General features: G+C 42.7%; 2 protein-coding genes across 4 annotated transcripts; one reads left to right on the forward strand and one right to left on the reverse strand.

The window, feature by feature from the left end:
- The first annotated feature begins 1,641 nt into the window (after positions 1 to 1,641).
- On the forward strand, positions 1,642 to 3,603 carry LOC137249945 (uncharacterized). Of its 3 annotated transcripts, XM_067782041.1 has the most exons (5): positions 1,642 to 1,756; positions 1,828 to 1,968; positions 2,060 to 2,448; positions 2,523 to 2,651; positions 2,715 to 3,603. In XM_067782041.1, the coding sequence occupies exons 2-3, from the start codon at positions 1,875 to 1,877 to the stop codon at positions 2,392 to 2,394; spliced, it is 429 nt and encodes a 142-aa protein (XP_067638142.1). In that variant the 5' UTR covers positions 1,642 to 1,756; positions 1,828 to 1,874; the 3' UTR covers positions 2,395 to 2,448; positions 2,523 to 2,651; positions 2,715 to 3,603. The 3 variants fall into 3 exon arrangements, 2 of the variants coding, with proteins under 2 accessions (XP_067638142.1, XP_067638141.1); XM_067782040.1 differs by having other exon boundaries at positions 1,676 to 1,968; XR_010952631.1 differs by having other exon boundaries at positions 1,692 to 1,999.
- Positions 3,604 to 5,790: 2,187 nt separating this feature from the next.
- Positions 5,791 to 7,054, reverse strand: LOC137248552 (uncharacterized). The gene is made up of 5 exons (XM_067779481.1): positions 6,628 to 7,054; positions 6,425 to 6,562; positions 6,258 to 6,359; positions 6,011 to 6,186; positions 5,791 to 5,858 (listed from the first exon to the last, which is right to left on the reverse strand). The coding sequence occupies exons 1-5, from the start codon at positions 6,858 to 6,860 to the stop codon at positions 5,791 to 5,793; spliced, it is 717 nt and encodes a 238-aa protein (XP_067635582.1). The 5' UTR covers positions 6,861 to 7,054.
- Between the last annotated feature and the right edge of the window lie 14,015 nt (positions 7,055 to 21,069).

Below are 21,069 nucleotides of genomic sequence, written 5' to 3' on the forward strand. Positions count from 1 at the left end.
ACTGTAGTTGAGCTCAAGGCCTTGATAGCCGATTGGCTATCAGAGTAGATGTTAAATTCCCTAACAGTGGTAGCACTGGATAGCATTCCATCCACCGCATCCTTAATTGCAGCAATTTCCGCTTGGAATACACTGCAGTGATCAGCCAACTTAAACTTGCGGCTTAAATTTAGCTCTTGACAAAAGACCCCCCCACCAACCTTTCCATCCAGCTTTGACCCATCCGTGAACAAGTTAACCGGTCCCATGCCCCAGATAATTCCTCTTCCCCAATCCTCTCTCTCTGGAATAACTGGGGTGAAGGTTGTATAGGGAGCTGCTATCGGCATACAGTAGTCCGTTCTGTCCGGGATGAAGTCGAAATTGGTTAGAAGGCTAGAGTGTCCGCGGTCAGAAAGTCTATATCCCATATCACGAAGCCTGACCAACGACCTTGCCGCGGCCGCTTTTCCCGCAATATCTACTGGGTATATGTTCAGCATGACGTTCAGTAAAGTACCTTGTTTTTGTAGATTTCCTCTGATTTTGGCATATTCTGAGCTGAATCGCAACCCGGCGGAGATGCTATCTATTAGAATAATATAACATTTTTTTTATTATTTAAAAATGCACATACGTATGAATGAAAATCAGAAAGTAAATAATGTTGTTGTTGTTGTAGCGATAAGGACACTCCCCGTTATCGACTTTGTTGGTCCTTTGCCGGATGCAGATCGGGTACGTTCCGGGAACCATTAAGGTATTAGCCCGACCATATCGGGAGCGATTTAGTTGACATAAAACCTTGTAGGCCATCCCGTCGATTCTATACAACTTAATATGGTAACGATTTAAAAGACGGTGCACCACCCAATTTTTATCAAAAATTATCAAACGTGGAATCAAAAGGCGCGTCTCGCGCTCCGTTTTTATTATTATTTGATATTTTTAAATTAGGTGGTGTACCGTCTTGTAAAACTTTACCCTTAATATTATTTTGGGCGAAGGCCGCCAACGCAAAATGATGGTCTCTGCAGCAATATTCTTAACTTCAGTCACATGTCACAACTCAAATTAACTTAATGTTATTTTGGGCGGAAGGTCGCTAACGCAAAAGGTGTTCTCTGCAACAAAATTTTTAATTTCCGTCACATGTCACAACTAAAAGCACAAGATATTTTTCGTTGTAAACAATTTATATTTTTTTGCGTTTCAATGTTTTCCGGAATAATTAATGAACTGTCATTTCGATGACAGGATGAAACGTCGATGTGTTAGTGGAGAGCGAAAAAAGCTTTGAATGTGTGGGTCAACTGGTTACCACCGTCTTGTAGGGAAGGTGAAGGAACGACTACAAAAAGTATGATACACATAAAAACCGCAGCAGTGATGCAAGTATATGTGATCGCAAAAAATAAAAAGCACAAAGAGAAAAAGAGCAGAGAAAGAAAATAAATGAGCATGACTGAAATTAAAGCTAGAAACAAAATAAGAACGAAAAAAATAGACGAGTTAAAAGAATTGAGCATAAAGAGAAAAGTTCACAGCATAGATTAAATTGAAAGGCAGAGCTTAATTTTAACATATACATATACCATGGTACAATTACCAGGTAGAAGCATTCGCAAAAATGCAACCCTCCCGTGTATTTTGTTGTTGCCGCTGGAACATAAACTGTCCATCGGTCTTTCAATTTTTGTTGTCAAAGGTGATGGAAGAAGAAATGTCATTTGTAATTTTTGTCAACAAACCGAAAACTAAAACAGAAAATTAACTGGTAAAAGTTGGTTTTCTGCCCATAGATGAATCTTTGCCGCTCACGAAATATATTCTTTCACACCGTCGCAGCACACGCAGTTGGCAAAATTCCAATTAATACAATTAACATTGATTTAATGTCAATATTTGGCCATAAATTATATGGTCCAAAGGGTATTTGGGCACTTTATATACAGAGTGGATCTGGACAAGAGCGTGGTATACGTAGTGGTAATGTACCTGTACTGATTTGGTGCTGCATGTAGGCTATTTGCCTGAACAATTTGTAGTTATCTTTCTGATATTTGTTTTGGTTTTTAAGGAAAACGTGACCTACTGGCCGAATTGTATTCGGATTTAAGCCCAAAATATATTGGATTTACAACACCACCAACAGGAACTGGTGCTGCATATAACGGTAGCGAAAGTGATGGGGGACTTCAAAAAAGAAGTACACGGCGCCGCGAATTGCTTATACATACTACAAGTCCAGATATAGGCGGTAGCGATAGTGAGCTTTTGACTGATGCAACGACTACGAGACGTACACGTAACCAGGCAGTATCGCCTTCACCGACTACATTAGTTGTAGCAAGTAAAAAGTTTATAAGTCCTATTGAGAAATTACTTGTGCGAAATTGTGAGACACAAAAGTAGTCCGTAAATGGATTAAATCGCATTGGACTTTTTGCTATAAAAGATATAGCAGCGGTAAGAGCGCTTATCTCTAGCTTCAAATATATATTAAGAGTGTTAAAAGTTATTGTTTAAAATTTATTTTGTAGGACACAGAGCTTACCTTCAATTATCATTGGGATGATCTGTTGGGTAATGAGATAAAAGTTTGTTTATGTGGTGCTGTTAAATGCGCTGGTGAAATTGGTGGGAAAACAAAAGAAGAAAGACCTTTTAAAGTGAGTTGTAACACAAAATTGCATAAATAATAAAAATAGATAATATTCATTTTGGTTTTACAGGAGCATTCCCCTATAACGGACGTCAGTAAGACAAAATCAGTTCATGAACGTAAAAGAAAACCCCTAAAAAGGCTGCGAAATCGCGTTGGGGAAGATAGTGGAAAAAAGATAATAAAAAACGTTCGGTAATTGTGCAGTTTAGGGGCCCCACCCTAAAATTTGTCCTTTTTTTTGAGTGAGGTATCAAAAGACGCGTATTCACGTCTAGATCAATAATCTGAAAGCGGAAGTTAACTTTTTTTACCCGTTCAAAAGATAATAACGAAAAACCGCCACGGTGATGCACAATTTTTTTTGTGGGTACAACAGAACAACAACCATATGCAAATCGCCAACTTAAACTGCAAATATCTCCGGACAGAGATAACATTTTTCTTTTCCGCCTTCGGATTATTGTTCTCGAGATTAATACGCGTCTTTTGATACCTCACTCAAAAATCTTGGCCCAACTTTAGGGTGGGCCCCCAAACTGCACTACTACCAAACGTTCTTTGGTTAACGTGAAGATGGCTGAAGAAGTTCCAAATGCAACTAATACAAGCAGTGAAACGACAAATTTGGAAAAGCAAATTGAGGACAACACTACTGAAACGCCTACCGCTCATGACGAAAGGAATTATAATGCTGGTGTAAAGCCATACAATTGCTGATGCGATGGAAAACATGAAATTGTACCTAGTATGAAGATTAATGAAAAGCAAGCTTACTATGTAGTAGGGCATGTTTTTCTTTCAATTATTTTTTGTTTGTGTAATTAATTCGAAGCTTCCTCACAAAATGTTTTTCTGAGTGTAAAACTCATTTCCGTGTAAACATTAGATTGATATTTGTTGTTAATATGTTTACATACTTTTTGATTTCACAATAAATTTAAAATATCACAATTTCATTTCACAGAAAGAATTTTTAATGTATTAATTCGTAAAATGTTTGAAAAAACTGCGAAATATGAAATTTTCACAACAAATTAAATTCGCCTTTGCTCTAACAACCAGGAGGCTTTTGTATCAATTTAGGTTTTAGGCCGGATCTGGTATCGTTACCTGCTATGGCAAAAGTTCGGTTTTGAGTGTTTCCGTATCGGTTATACTCCGATTTTGGTTTCTTGTCACTCCCTTTTTTCAATGTATTGCCCTGAAAATAACCATAATTTTAATAATATAATAATAAGGATATAAAAAATCCAAAAGTAAATTTATCTAATATATAAAATTCTTCTGTCACGGTTTTAGAGGCTTAACTCCTCCGAAACGGCTGAACCGATTCTCATGAAATTTTGTGATCGTATTGGGTAGGTCTGGGAATCGGCCAACGTCTACCTTTTTTTCCCTACGTGCCTAGGGTCTTGAGAACAAAACGTGGACCCGGGTACCCCTAGAATGTGTTTATACAATATGGATATCAAATGAAAGCTGTTGATGAGTGCTATAGTACAGGATAATTTTCATACCCCTGGGTGACTAGGCTTTCGAGATATAGGCCAAAACGTGGACCCGGGTACCCCTAAAATGTGTGTGTATTATGGATATCAAATGAAAGCTGTTGCTGAGAGCTCTAAAGTTCATTGTTATATTCGGAGTCGCATCAACCTAGCAGAACTGATAAATATGCATGCGAAGCCGAAATAAAGACAAGAATTAATAATACCCACATACCTATTTACATAAGTTCTATTCTATTTGCCTGAAATTTCGTATATAAATTTGCCTATATTAGTATTTACGATGCTTTTTTCCGGGAAGTATACCAGAGACGGACTGGGACTGGGATTAGGACTAGGACTGGGACTGAGACTGAGACTCGGAGTGGGACTGGGACTGAGACTCGGAATGGAACTGGAACAAAATACATACCACCCTCTGGGACTGGCAATAAGAGATGAAGAAGAAGGAGAAAAACTTGAGAAAAGAGAGGAGACTGAGAAAGAGATAGAATGAGTCGAAGATGTAGATAAAGCGAAAAAGACGGAGGGAGGAGTGAATAAAAAGATTAGGAAAAAGTGTAGAGGGGTAGGGCAGAGTTAGACGGAAAAAGCTTATTAAAATGTATGCAGATAGGCCAAATTTAGGGCAGAAAAACGTCTGCCGGGTCTGCTAGTAATATGTAAAACATAATTGTCTATCAAATTTTTCTCTTGGTGGCCCTGATAAGGGCCGTTTTGCGTAGGTATAATTGATTCGCAATTTTTTCTCTTTGGTGGTTAGTGGTAGCCCTGATAAGGGCCGTTTTTCGTATATATAGTTTTTCAATCACATTTTGGAATCATATTTGAATCAAATGTGTTTACTTTAGGTGATCAAAAATTTATAATAATTTTTCATTCTGCTTTCTGAATCTTGTATGAATATGTATGTTGACTGAATAATGAATTTTATACTTGTTGAAATTTTACTTTTCATTAAAAATCTTTTTTTTTTCGCATACACATATTTTTTCATGAAGCTAAAAAAAATATATAAAAATTGTATTATTTATGCAGAAGATATTCATTCTTCAAGACAAAAATAATGTAATGCTGCTTGTGAACGAAGATTTCCCCAACCATTTCTCTCCTTCAGCTTCCCAGAAAATACATAATGATTGGACAATACATAGGTTGTGAGCTATTTGAACCCCAGGTAAGTGAAACTATCTTGACATACCTGGATACGGCTTCAACATCCCGCAGTCGCAGGTGTATATCGGTCAAGTTTGTTTGCGAGTTAGCTGTGGTTCGAATAGCTCACTTTTGCATGCTTTCTTCCCCTGATGAAATAAGATTATTATGTAGTATCCTATTTTGAATGAGATATGAAGAATAAATGCATTATAATGGCATTCCAAAATGATTCAAAAATCTCAACCAAAACGATTGAAATATATTCACGAATATGATCAGAAAATGACTGTGAAAAGCAGTCAAATATTACTCTAAAACTATTAAAGCTCAATTTTACAATGATATCAAATATGAATAAAAAGCGTTTCGAAATAGGAATCATAAATGATTATTCAAGAATAATCACATTTATGGTACATTTTTCTCTAGACGATACGTTAATTTTCGAACAGAAAATGCTTTTAAATTTGAACGTTTTTAATCATCTTGGGGTATGATATTTAAATATTTTTTGATCAAAACTTTCAATAAATACTGGGTGGGAACTATTTTGTTTTAATTTGTAATGTTGAATACATAAATGGTTTTAAGCCCAATCCCAAGTTCTATGCACAAATAAAAGATATGGTACTTTACTCCTAAGTTCTACGCATGCCAATTAGTATATATACAATACAAGGTAACGGAAAACACTTACCACGTAGCAACATCTTCTGCATCTGTCCTTCTGTAAAAAGAGACTCCACGGCAGACATTACGATGGCCGTGTTGGCAATATTTCCTTTCAATTTTTCATTCTCCTCACGTAGCTTAAGATTTTCCACCCTCAAGCGGGTAATTTCTGATTCCATTGCACACTGGAGTAATATTTCACTAAATAAATTAAATTTATATGAGGTATTAGAAAGACTAAAATGTAAAGTGAATAAACTACGTGAACTTACTGCGTCTGGGTTTCACAGCTTATTTGTTGAACATCATGTATATCCGTTTGTGTGCTGCAGTTTTTCCGTGCCAAGTATTGGCTTTTCGCTCCAAACGTGTCACTTAAACAAAAAAAACCAAACATGTAGAAGGGACTCTATCAAATAACTTGCATATATTATCTTACTTTTCTTTCATATTAGAGATGAAAGGTTTACTTTGTAGCGGCGAAAGTATTGTCCGAAATTTTGGTAGATCACCGTAGGAATTACGGTTGGGGACGACGAGACAACTTTCGTTTTTAACAAACTCTTGATTAGTACTCCTAAGTCATAAATAAAATTATATTTCATTTTTTATCTTGCACCAATCGGGAAACTGAATACTTACATAAAAGCCGGTAAATATAGCGACGGAGTGGAGTTGGGCATCAAATTTAGTCTTTGCGCTCCCACAATTAGGTCAGAGGCTTGAAAATGGAGCGAGCAAATGAAGCCGTTTTGCGGAAACTTAACGCCACAAGCCTTTTCCCAATTTTTTCTCTTCCTTGGATCTTGCGGGACTGTGAAAAGCTCCACACCCGCTTTCTCCCTTCTAATATTGCACAAACAACACTTTCCCATATTTAAATATGCACAAAACACAAGTAAATTTTGTTTTCTTTCTTTACAAAAATTTGCAAAACATTTAAAAACCACTGCGTATTAAGAAATTTTCACATCAAAAGTAAATAAACGAAAAATGTAAACATAAACAAAGTTTGACATTTTATGACCATCTTCGAATGAAAAAACATGTAAAATGCAACTCTGATGCTTTTACCTGGTAATTGTACCCTGACATATACATAAACATTCTAAAAATTATTTGTTTCATATTGTAAGTGCGCTCAAGTACCAACAACAGTATCCACCTCGGCGATGCTGCCAACCAATTTGGGCTCTTCGTCACTTCGTCACTCTTAACCCACTCATTTTACCGTCATACTGCGGTCACGCCCCTTATTAAATTTTAGTCACGTTTGTTCAGGCGTCGGTAACTATTTTACACTTTTCCCATTTCGTACCTATTTATGTGATTGTGCATTCCGCTCCCACTTATAGGATGTTAGCATATCACTGTTCAGCTCACACACGTCACAATGCGCGTTAAATGGCGGTCATACTTTGGGTCATTTCACTCTACATTTTCCAGTCATTTGACAATCATTTTTACTGCGGTTTTACCATTTATATAACCGCCATATAACTTGAATTTTACCTGCCGATTTACTTTACTTGGAGCAGCCACATGAATAAAATACAAACCAAAAAAATTGAAATTTCAATAATTTTGTATTTTTTTTATTTAACCAAACATAACATATGATATAAACATTTATTTAAAGCATATCATTAGATTTAGTAATTTTTTCCCAAATAAAGAATATATGAGGCCCCTAGATACAAAACCAGATATGTATTTAAAAATTTTAAAATATTTAAATTTCGACAATATTGCCTAGCCAACATTCTAAAAACCGCTATTGAAAATTCATAGCAATTTTAAAAATTTCGGCTTTTTTGTGATTTTCTAAGTTTTAAATATCATGGATTCATCTGGTTTTGCATCTTGGAGCCTCATATATACATGAAATTGCAACTTAAATTAATACATTTAAAATAAAAAGGAAGTAAGTACTTTAACAATAACATAAAAATATATTAATTGCTTTGAGCTATATTGCTACTGCAGCTAACTTTATATTTGGACAATTCAGAAGTGTGTTATATTCATGTAAAATTTGAGTCTTTTACATGGTTTCGAATAAAAATTTGATTATTTGAATCAATTAAAACTACAACTTAAAGCTAAGTAGAAATTTTGATTAGATTTACTCTTTTTTCAGATCAAGAATATTAAAAGGTGTCGTGGAATCCGATTGCTGTCGTAATTGAATTGGAAAGCAATAAAGTAAATTAAAATATGAACTAATCATTCAAGCAATAATTCTGCAACTCTTAGCAGGAGTATTGATTGGTTTCAAGTTTAATTCCGACAGCAATAGGATCACGTCATACCTTATTATATATGTACATGAAATTGCAACTTAAATTGATACAGTTGATATAAAGAAAGTAAGTATTTTAATAATAAATAAACTCGCTTAACTGGTTTTTGTTTTCCAATTGAAATCTTTTCTAAGCGAGCAGAAAATAATTTTAAGCTTTAGAAAAAACTTCAATTATTTGAATAATCTACAACTTAAAGCTTAGTAGAAATTCAGATTAGGTTTACTCTTTTTTTAGATCAAGAATATTCAAAGGTGTCGTGGAATCCGATTGCTGTCGTAATTGGTGAACTTAAAAATGTACGACTAGTAATTGAGTCAGACTTATTATTGTTCTAAATCTAATCACTCAAGCAATAATTCTTCAACCCTTAGCAGGAGTATTGATTGGTTCCAAATCTAATTCCGACAGCAATCGTATCACGACATCCCTTATTATATATGCACATGAAATTGCAACTTAAATTAATACAGTTGATATAAAGAAAAGTACTTTAATAATAAATAAACTCTCTTAATTGGTTTTTGTTTTCCACTTTAAATATTTTCCTGTGCAAGCACATCGCTAACCTGTGTTGGTAAAAGATATGATTATACTGTCTTCGATAGATAGTCGCACGAGCCGCTACTCGGCGAAGTAGAGAAGACCGTTGTGTTGGTGGCAGCAGTTACAACAGCAGTTTCTAACTTTGCATCATCCGTACAGTGTGATGCATGCTTCACTGCCTTTTCCAATTGCTTGGCGCCAGCAATTTTTGCTGTTTGTAAAGCTTTAGCTGTAATGCAAATATATAGATGGGTTAAAGTGGTTTTCGTATGTTATTCAACAACTCACCCTATACCATCATCACGGCCTTCTCATCGATTTTGAATATGTGTACTGTTTCAGTATTCAGACCCAGTTCTTTTGGTGCAATATTTTCGATTTGATGAATATGTATACTATCCGTTAGGCAGACAATTAGGTGCGTTCGATTCATTCATATACTGTGGGTATTTGAGCCGTAGACGCAATGGCAGATATTTTGATTCTTTTTTAAGTGTAACATTTGTAAACAGTTGGGTTTCTCTGCTGTCACCATCACCACTAGAGAGCTATTGAAGAAACGCTCGACCAAGATAATATGTTGCGATTTACGCCCATATATTTCTTCCACCTTGTTGTTGTTGTTGTAGCAATGCTCGCCCCACCTAATAGCCGCGACCGATCACAAATTGTCATCAATATTCTCTAACGGGAGTCCAAGGAAACTTGCCGTTTCAACAGGGTTGGACCATAAGGAAAGGGGTGTTAGAGGCGTTGGTTCCACATTACAATTAAAGAGATGGTTGGTGTCATGTTGGGACACATTGCAAGCGGGGCATACATTTTGTATGTCGGGGTTGATTCTGGATAGGTAAGAGTTTAACCTGTTACAGTATCCAGAACGAAGTTGAGCAAGAGTGACACGCGTTTCCCTCGGGAGTATGCGTTCCTCTTCCGCGAGTTTTGAATACTTTTCTTTAAGTACTGGATTCACCGGGCAATTCCCGGCATAAAGGTCCGATGCCTGTTTATGCAGTTCACCAAGCACCTGCTTGTGTTTTTTCGCTTCATACGGCTGGGTTCTCAGGTGCCGTATTTCCTCAAAATGCTTACGGAGATGACTCCTTAAGCCCCTAGGCGGTGCTGGTTCATCAATCAGATGTCTGTTGGGATGCCCAGGTTTCTGGGTATTCAACAGGAACTGTTTGGTCAGCATCTCATTTCTCTCCCTGATGGGGAGTATTCTCGCCTCATTATGCAGATGGTGTTCTGGGGACATAAGAAGACAGCCCGTGGCGATTCTGAGAGCAGTATTTTGGCAGGCCTGTAGTTTCTTCCAGTGGGTAATTTTTAGGCTTGGCGACCATATGGGTGACGCGTAGCACGTAATCGGCATTGCTTTGTATGTTGTCATGAGCGTTTCTTTATCTTTTCCCCAGGTACTGCCAGCGAGGGATTTGAGGATTTTGTTACGGCTCTGAATTCTCGGAATAATTGCGGCTGTGTGCTCACCAAAATGTAGATCCTGATCAAACGTCACACCCAAGATTTTGGTGTGTAGGACAGTCGGTAGCGTAGTGCCATCGACGTGGATGTTCAAAATGGTCGACATATGGGACGTCCATGTTGTAAATAAGGTCGCGAAAGATTTAGTCGGTGATAATGCCAGGTTTCGCGAGGCAAAAAACTGGAGAGATCAGGGAGGTAGCCGTTTATTTTATTGCATAGCGCATCGATCTTTTGGCCTGGGCCTGTGGCCATTATTGTGCAGTCATCGGCGTAGGAAACGATTGTGTCTCCTTCCGGTGGTGAAGGTAGCTTAGATATGTAGAAATTAAACAAAAGGACACCACCCTGTGGCACCCCTTGTTTAATTCTCCTTGGTTTTGATGTTTCGTTTCTAAATTGCACCGATGCCTGCCGACCACCCAGATAATTTGCGGTTCACCTTTTAAGACATGGGGGAAGGGTAGACCCTTCCAGGTCTTGCAGTAACGAGCCATGGTTGACCGTATCAAAAGCTTCTGATAGGTCTAACGCTACGAGTACTGTTCTATGGTGGGGGTATTGATTTAAGCCGCAATTTATCTGGGTACTAATGGCATTTAGCGCGGTGGTAGTGCTATGGAGTTTTCTGAAGCCATGCTGATGAGGGGCTAGCTGCAAATTTGCTTGGAAATAAGAGAGCAAAATGGCCTCAAGCGTCTTTGCCACTGGCGATAGGAGAGATATCGGACGATACAACTCACCTATTTTGGCTGGTTTCCCAGGCTTTAGTAGCGGGACCACCTTGGCCATTTTCCATTTCTCGGGTATGACAAAGGTGGGAAGAGACAGGTTGAAGACATGCGCTTAATATTTGAAACCCTCTTTCCCTAAGCTTTTAAGCATCGGCATGGCTATGCCGTCTGGGCCCACTGCTTTGGATGGTTTAGCGCGACCAATGGCGTCCTCAACCTCTTTAGCGGTGATGGTGATTGGTGACGCGCTGAATTTGTTTTTATGTGCGTGTCTATTGGCTCTCCGCCTATCTTTTTCGACCGTAGGATGCATTACATATTGTCGGCAGAAAGCGCTCGCGCATTTTTTCGCATCCGACAGCACTTTGTCGCCAAAGGCGATGGAAACTTTGTTGTTGTTGTTGTTGTAGCAATGCTCGCCCCACCTAATAGCCGCGACCAATCACAAATTGTCATCAATATCCTCTAACGGGAGTCCAAGGAAACTTGCCGTTTCAACAGGGGTGGACCATGAGGAAAGGGGTGTTAGAGGCGTTGGTTCCACATTACAATTGAAGAGATGGTTGGTGTCATGTGGGGACACATTGCAAGCGGGGCATACATTTTGTATGTCGGGGTTGATTCTGGATAGGTAAGAGTTTAACCTGTTACAGTATCCAGAACGAAGTTGAGCAAGAGTGACACGCGTTTCCCTGGGGAGTATGCGTTCCTCTTCCGCAAGTTTTGGATAATTTTCGTTAAGTACTGGATTCACCGGGCAATTCACGGCATAAAGGTCCGACGCCTGTTTATGGAGTTCACCAAGGACCTGCTTGTGTTTTTTCACTTCATACGGCTGGGTTCTCAGGTGCCGTATTTCCTCAAAATGCTTACGGAGATGACCCTTTAAGCCCCTAGGCGGTGCTGGTTCATCAATCAGATGTCTGTTGGGATGCCCAGGTTTCTGGGTATTCAACAGGAACTGTTTGGTCAGCATCTCATTTCTCTCCCTGATGGGGAGTATTCTCGCCTCATTATGCAGCTGGTGTTCTGGGGACATAAGAAGACAGCCCGTGGCGATTCTGAGAGCAGTATTTTGGCAGGCCTGTAGTTTCTTCCAGTGGGTGATTTTTAGGCTTGGCGATAATATGGGTGACGCGTAGCACGTAATCGGCTGGCTAGTTGCTTTGTATGTAATCATGAGCGTTTCTTTATCTTTTCCCCAAGTACTGCCAGCGAGGGATTTGAGGATTTTGTTACGGCTCTGAATTCTCGGAACAATTGCGGCTGCGTGCTCACCAAAATGTAGATCCTGATCAAACGTCACACCCAAGATTTTGGGGTGTCGAACAGTCGGTAGCCTAGTGCCATCGACGTAGATGTTCAAAATGGTCGACATTTGGGACGTCCATGTTGTAAATAAGGTCGCCGAAGATTTAGTCGGTGATAATGCAAGGTTTCGCGAGGCGAAAAAACTGGAGAGATCAGGAAGGTAGCCGTTTATTTTATTGCATAGCGCACCGATCTTTGGGCCTGGGTCTGTGGCCATTATTGTGCAGTCATCGGCGTAGGAAACGATTGTGACTCCTTCCGGTGGTGAAGGTAGCTTAGATATGTAGAAATTAAACAAAAGTGGGGATAGGACACCACCCTGTGGCACCCCCTGTTTAATTCTCCTTGGTTTTGATGTTTCGTTTCTAAATTGCGATACGACTCACCCTTGTTAGCTGGTTTCCCAGGCTTTAGTAGCGGGACCAACTTGGCCATTTTCCATTTCTCAGGTATGACAAAGGTGGAAAGAGACAGATTGAAGACATGCGCTAAATATTTGAACCCCTCTTTCCCTAGGTTTTTAAGCATCGGCATGGCTATGCCGTCTGGGCCCACTGTTTTGGATGGTTTAGCACGACCAATGGCGTCCTCAACCTCTTTAGCGGTGATGGTGATTGGTGACGCGCTGAATTTGTGTTTATGTGCGCGTCTATTGGCTCTCCGTCTATCTTTTTCGACCGTAGGATGCATTATATATTGTCGGCAGAAAGCGCTAGCGCATTTTTTCGCGTCCGACAGACTTTGTCGCCAAAGGCGATGGAAACGTTGTCTTTGTGCTTAGTCGGATTCGATAGGGACTTTACGGTGGACCAAAGTGTACTCACACCGGTAGAGAGGTTACAACCTCTTAGGTGCGCCTCCCATTTCGCCCGCTTGTGTTCATCTACAAGCCATCTGATGCGTTGGTTTATATTCCTTTATTTGGGGCCGCCTGGGTCAAGTTGTCTTATAAGGTCACGTTCTCTCGCTAAGTTTGCGGCCTCCGCCAGGAAGTGGGGCCGGATTTCGGGAATTCTCCCGGCGGGAATGAAATGTGCCGAGGCGGATTTAATGACCTTATGGAAGGCACGCTCCCATTGGCGGGCATCAGTCGGGATAGGGAGGGCAGCTAGGCGGCTGTCTGTAAAGGATTTATATTCTTCCCACTTTCCTTTTTTGAAGTTTATGAAAGTGCGTTTTTCAGTGACGATGAAGTCGGCGTTACGCTCAAGCGAAATAAGTATGGGCAGATGGTCGGATGCCAATGTTACCATCGGCTGCCAGTTGACGCAGTTTACGAGTTCTGCGCTCACGATTGAGATATCTGGCGAGCTGTGACAGCTTCCTACCATACGTGTGGGGGCGTCTCCGTTTATTGTGCAGAACGTCGTTTCTTCTATTTGATGCGCCAACATCGCACCCCTACTGTCCGCCCGCAAGTTTGAATGCCATAGATCATGATGGGCATTGAAATCGCCTAAGATAATGCGATTGTTGCCAGTGAGTAAGGACCTGATATTAGGGCGGTATCAACTGGGGCAGCAGGCGGCAGGAGGGATGTAGATGTTGATGATTTCTAGGTTTGCATCGCCTGACCGGACAGATAGGCCTTGACGTTCTAAGACATTGTCCCTGCGGTCGATGCCAGGATCAAATATACAATATTGCACAGAGTGGTGTATGATAAACGCGAGACTGCCTCCATTTCCGCTCTCGCGGTCTTTCCTGTGGACGTTATACCCAGAGCAGGTCTGCAATGCAGATCTTGCAGTGAGTTTAGTCTCTTGAATCGGAGCAATGCGGAAGTTGTGCCGCTTCATGAAATCGACTATCTCCGTAATCTTCCCAGTTAGTCCATTACAGTTTAACTGCAGAATTCTGAAGTGCATAAGGGGAGACGTCGCCACTCTAGGGGTAAGTGACGGGTGACTACGCCTGGGTTGGGGAAGGCCAGGACGTAATTGCTGTTGTGGCCCTAGGACTGGGCGTCCTTGGGCAAGCATTGGGGTACCCGGATAATTTGGGTTTGCGACCTGGCAACATGGCGCGATGAAAGCCGTCGGGGGGTTGCCGTCGCGGAGACCAGAACATCTAGGGGAGTGGCACCACCCAAGGCAGGAGCTGCATTGGGCGGATGTCGCAAACATATATATTCTGTGCTGGCAAACGGTGCAAACGGAGGTAGGGACTAAGAGTCTGTTTCCCTGACCTACACGATTGCTGCCGGAAAAGAGGGGGGGGAGAAGACGGGGGCAGGGGCTGTTGCTCAGCATTGCTTCCGACTCTACAACGAAGATTGTAGTTATGAGAGGTAGCAGCTGTTTGAGTTGTTGGCGCCGTGGGGCGCGAGCAGCAGCGGGTGCTTGTTGTGGCTTGCTGAGCAGCGGGGCTGCTGGAAGGTAGTGGGGGGGGGGGGGGGGGGGGGCGCTTAGACGTAGACTACGGGACGCCCTTGGGCGTGAACAGCAAGGAGCCACGAAAGATTTATAAAAGTTACGTGGACGTCGGGTTTTGGGATCAAGCCCAGAACAACCTGTCCGATGCAACCATCCCTTGCACGAGACACACTGAACAGAGTATGACCGTCCTAAAAAGATTCTTTTCCGGCAGATGCAGCAAAACCATGTCTCAGGACCGGGGTCAGGAGACGGACCCGGATTGGATTCGATGCCTTCCCGGAGTAAGAGAATATGGACCAGTCCTGCTGCAAGGAGCTGCTGGGAGGATGACAATTTGTGGGAGGGACGAAACAAATTAGATGGGGTCACACTGAAATGACAGTCCTTGGTCGGGAAAAATCCCGAGTCGCTCCGGTACATAGAACCGACTGCCTTGGGAAGCGATGCAAATTTTGTCTTTGTGCTTAGTCGGATTCGATAGGGACTTTACCGTGGACCAAAGTTTACCCACAGCGGTAGAGAGGATACAACCTCTTAGGTGCTCCTCCCATTTCACCCGCTTGTGTTCGTCCACAAGCAATCTGATGCGTTGGTTTATATCCCTTATTTGGGGGTCGCCTAGATCAAGCTGTCTTATAAGGTCACATTCTCTCGCTAAGTTTGCGGCCTCCGCCGGGAAGTGGGCCGGATTTTGGGAATTCTCCCGGCGGGAATGAAACGAGCCGAGGCGGATTCAATGACCTCACGGAAGGGACGCTCCCCTTGGCGGGCATCAGTCGGGATAGGGAGGGCAGCAAAGCGGTTGTCTGTAAAAGATTTATATTCTTCCCCACTTTCCTTTTTTGAAGTTTATGAAAGTGCGTTTTTCGGTGACGATGAAGTCGTCGGTACGCTCGAGCGAAATAAGTATGGGCAGGTGGTCGGATGCCAATGTTACCATCGGCTGCCAGTTGACGCAGTTTACGAGTTCTGCGCTCACGATTGAGATATCTGGCGAGCTGTGACAGCTTCCTACCATACGTGTGGGGGCGTCTCCGTTTATTGTGCAGAACGTCGTTTCTTCTATTTGATCCGCCAACATTTCATCCCTACTGTCCGCCCGCAAGTTTGAATGCCATATATCATGATGTGTATTGAAATCGCCTAAGATAATGCGATTGTTGCCAGTGAGTAAGGCCCTGATATTAGGGCGGTATCCACTGGGGCAATAGGTGGCAGGAGGGATGTAGATGTTGATGATTTCTAGGTTTGCATCGCCTGACCGGACAGATAGGCCTTGACGTTCTAAGACATTGTCCCTGAGGTCGATGCCAGGATCAAATATATAATATTGCACAGATTGGTGTATGATAAACGCGAGGCCACCTCCATTTCCGCTCTCGCGGTCTTTCCTGTGGACATTATACCCAGAGCAGGTCTGCAATGCAGATCTTGCTGTTAGTTTAGTCTCTTGAATCGCAGCAATGCGGATGTTGTGCCGCTTCATGAAATCGATTATCTCCGTAATCTTCCCAGTTAGTCCATTACAGTTTAACTGCAGAATTCTGAAGTGCATAAGGGGAGACGCCGCCACTCTGGGGGTAAGTGACGGCTGACTACGCCTGGGTTGTGGAAGGCCAGGACGCAATTGCTGCTGTGGCCCTGGGACTGGGCGTCCTTGGGAAAGCATTGGGGTACCCGGATGATTTGGATTTGCGATCTGGCAACATGGCGCGATGAAACCCGTCGGGGGTTGCCGTCACAGAGACCAGAACATCAAGGAAAGTGGCACCACCCAAGGCAGGAGCTGCATTGGGCGGATGTCGCAAACCTATATATTCTGTGCTGGCAGACGGTGCAAACGGAGGTAGGGACTAAGAGTCTGTTTCCCTGACCTGCACGGTTGCTGCCAGAAAAGAGTGGGGAAGACGGGGGCAGGGGCTGATGCTAAGCATTGCTACCAACTCGACTACGAAGGAAGTAGTTATGAGTGGTATCAGTTGTTTGAGTTGTTGGCGTCGTGGGGCGCGAGCAGCAGCGGGTACTTGTTGTGGCTTGCTGAGCAGCGGGGCTGCTGGAAGGTAGGGGGGGGGGCGCTTAGGCGTAGACTACAGGACGCCCTTGGGCGTGAACAGCAAGGAGCCACAAAAGATTTATAAAAGTTACGTGGACGTCGGGTTTTGGGATCAAGCCCAGAACAACCTGTCCGATGCAACCATCCCTTGCACGAGACACACTGAACAGAGTAGACCGTCCTAAAAAGATTCTTTTCCGGCAGATGCAGCAAAACCATTTCTCAGGACCGGGGTCAGGAGACGGACCCGGATTGGATTCGATGCCTTCCCGGAGTAAGAGAGTATGGAGCAGTCCAGCTGCAAGGAGCTGTTGGGTGGATGACAATTTGTGGGAGGGACGCAACAAATTAAATGGGGTCACACTGAAATGACAGTCCTTGGTCGGGAAAATCCCGAGTCGCTCCGGTACATAGAACGGACTGCCTTGGGAAGCGTCCACCTTGTCACAGTTATTGATGGAGAAAATGCGAAGGCCATATTTACCATCCAATACCGAAATGGAACTGTAGAGGAAGAAACATTTTATAAAATTTAATAAAATCAAAAAATGATAGTTGTGCTAAAATGGGGCAAAGTATTGTATGTTAAAGTATAGCGGTGTCTCAGCGCCTTTGTTCTGGTCAAAATTGAGTTTGAATAGCTTTTATTCTTCATTCTTAGAAACATGTACGAAGGTACCTGGTAAGATATTAAAAATCCTCAACGCTTTTTTTGCAATAACATAAAAAAAAACTCATATTCAAACTTCTGCTTAGCTTCTACATATCAATAGCTACTTTTACCACCAGGAGTCACTATTGCTTCTACGCCTATGCTATTGTTTCCTACATCGATGAGTTTTGTAATAAAATAAAAGCTATCTCCCCAATCTCTCCAGTTTTGTCGCCTCGCGAAACCTGATATTGTCACCAACCAAATCATCGGTGACCTTATTTAAAACATGGCCGCGCCAAATGTCGACAATATGACATTACCCTACCGACTGTCTTACACCCTAAAATTTTGGGTGTGACTTTCGATCAGGATCTACATTTTGGAGAGCATGCACTAGCAATTGTAACGAAAATCGTTGTTGGTGTGAGGGCTTAGCCGATCTCCATAGCGTCCGAATATGAGCCGGAGCTGTTTAGGACTGGCATCTACGCCGTTTCGCCTCATAGGAGGGCGGCGGGATGTCGGTGACCAAGAACTGTCAATCCCCTAATCCAGGGTGTTATGCGGACCGTGCCTTTGGACCATAGAAAAAGACAAGTAGGCCCAAAGCTGTAAGACAGATGGGCCCCAATAGCGAGGTAGCAACTACCTCGAAGGCTGCGAGTCAGAGGGAAGTTCCAACTATGGAAGTAGGAGATAAGCCAAAGGGAGATAACGCTAAGACTCCGACTTTCTCGAAGGTGCTAAAGGGAGCTAAGACTACGGCTTTCTCGGAGGTGCCAAAGGGAATTAAAACTAAGACGCCGGCTTTTCCCGAGAAGATGAATGATGTGGCAAAGCAGTCACTGACTGTGGCGCTGGTTGATCGTAGCGGTCCTTTCGAACAGATGACTAGCGGAAGGTGGAGATCTGTAGAAAGGGAGCTTATTAGCATAATGCTTAAGATGATGCGGAAATAACCAAGTAAGCGCCTTCCAACCTTTGATTCGGGGGGATGGTATAATGGTATGAAGATGATAGCTTGCGACAACATCGCGAGTTTGCGTGGCTGGAGGAAATGGTTCCAAACCTCCAAAGGCAAGTCACGGACGCGCGGTTTGAGGTGGTGGATAAAGCGCAAATCCCCACGGTACCAAAAGTCAAGGTATGGATACCATGCGTGATGAAGTCGGAGGATGCACTGCGACCTTTGCAGAATCAGAATCCGAACATACCGACATAGGATTGGAAGGTACTTACTGTATCTCGGCCTACGGAGGAAGGTCAGTTATACATCTTCCAAATAAACAAGCAGACGGATGATATATTGTACACGCAGCTTGGAAAAATGTCCTTAGCTACAGGCAAAATTTATATGCGACTCAGGAAAAGAAATCCTGGGTATTAAAATCCTAACACGCTGGAAGTGGCCGAAGTAGAAAAGGACCTCAAAAGCCTAAGGGAAAAAAGACAGGTGGAGGTAGCCCACGTCACCACGAAGGTGTTAGAAGGGGACCAACCGCCAGATGGTGCTGTGAGTCGCACAGAAGAACACCCGTCACAACAGTTACAAGAGGCTGAAGGGGGTTTCGAACACTCTAAACCAAAAGGGCAAGGGGAGGACGACGACGTCACGATGAAGGTGCTGGAGGGGACAAGCAGACCATTTGTGCTGCGAGTCCTACAGATAAACCTCCAACAGAGTAAAGTGGCGTCGAGCGAAACCCTCTCAACCCTTGAAGTGGGTTCGTTTGACGTGGCGTTGACCCAGGAGCCGTGGTCTCATCGGGAGGAAAGGTTTCTGGACTTAGCGCGCGCGGATTTGGCGTTTACTATGCGCAAACGGAAGGACGGGTGCGAGCTGTAGTAATGGTAAGGAAACAGCTGCATTCATATATGCTGCCTAATTACCGTACTGAGGACCTCGTAGTGGTGGTGAAATCGCCGGGCTCAGATGGTATATGTCCGGCCACGCTACAAGTTTCAAGTAGGGTGGTCGTGGGATGGCTTAAAATAATATTCGATGGGTGCATAAACTGAATCTTGTACCGCACTCTTGGAGAACTGCTCGTGCAGCTTTCCTACCAAAGGCGGGGAAGATCGGTCACGTGTATCCCAAAGATTATAGACCCAATAGCTTAACATTATTTCTGCTCAAAACCTTTGAGAGGCTGATAGATGTGTACATAAAGTCCAACGTGGATGAAAAGCTGCTCTCCACAACACAACAGGCGTACACCAAAGGCAGGTCAGTAGACACCGCATTGCATAGGGTGGTAATAAGCATAGAAAAAGCCCTGGAATATAAGGAATATGCTCTAGAAGTCTTCTTAAACATTGCCGGGGTTTCCAACTTTCTAAATGGGCGATTATGGATGGTCTTAATTACGTTAAAGTACATCCAGCCTCACCCAGATGGATCGACTGCATGTTAAACTACACTAAGATTACATCGCAATGGGGATTGTACGCGGCCACGAAATTAGTGAACAGGGGCACTCCGCACCTCTGCTGTGGACGCTGGTCATTAAGCAACTGCTCAGGTGATTCTACGAGGGACCAGCAAAACTTACGGTTTAAGCAGATGACGTTGCATATGGTCTTGTTTACAAAGAGGTACAAGCTCCCTAATTGGACCAGGCCTAAGTTAGGAGGGGCGACCCTACGGGAGAAACCTTGCACAAAATATCTAGGAATGATCCAAGACAGTAAGCTGTCATGGAAGCTCAACGTGGAGGAGAGGGTGAGGAAGGATTCAACGGCAGTTTATGCATGTAAAAGAATCAAAAGAACCGGTATATAATATCAGAAGGCACTCGAAGACGATGTCTCAAAACTAACAACCAAAAGCAATAATTATCATTTCACTGACACAAATTTTATAGTTTTATTCTTCGGGATTTGGACACAATGTTGTTCTTGTTGTTGTAGCGATAAGGTTGCTCCCCGAAGGCTTTGGGGAGTGATATCGATGTGATGGTCCTTGCCGAATACAGATCCGGTGCGCTCCGGTAACACAGCACCATTAAAGTGCTAGCCCGACCATCTCGGGAACGATTTATGTGGCCACATTAAACCTTCAGGACATCCCTCCCTCCGCACCGCCAAGTTCCATGAGGAGCTTGGGGTCGCCAGATCCTCGTCTGTTAGTGAAACAGGATTCGCCGCGGATAGGTGAGGTTGGCAATTGGGTTTGGAGAAGCTATATATTGCGCTGGCAACCTGAAGGGTTGCGCTACACAGGCCCTTGAATCTGGTATTTTAGTCGCCTCTTACGACAGGCATACCTACCGCCGGTAAATTCTGACCCCCTAACCCGCTGGGGGGTATTTGGACACAATCTTTTCATTATATTACTTAACAATTAAAGGCTTCATTCTGTATTGCGAACGATAGCTCAGACGAACGATTCGCCCCCAAACGATTTCGTCTAGCAATGGTATTCTCTATCATATTCGTTCGGTCTTTACGTTTCTAACTAACAGGAAGGCAAAAGTAATTGTCAAGTGATAAGTTGCCATTGTTTAACATAGTGCAAATACACTAGCGATTCGTCTTTGATCCGCAACGAAAGTTCGTTTCGTAATACAGAATGAGACCCTAAGACTAGAAATTTTTTTCAATTTGTATTTTGACTTAC

Source organism: Eurosta solidaginis, chromosome 4 (assembly GCF_040869045.1).
Source record: "Eurosta solidaginis isolate ZX-2024a chromosome 4, ASM4086904v1, whole genome shotgun sequence".
Taxonomy (NCBI): Eukaryota; Metazoa; Arthropoda; class Insecta; order Diptera; family Tephritidae; genus Eurosta; species Eurosta solidaginis.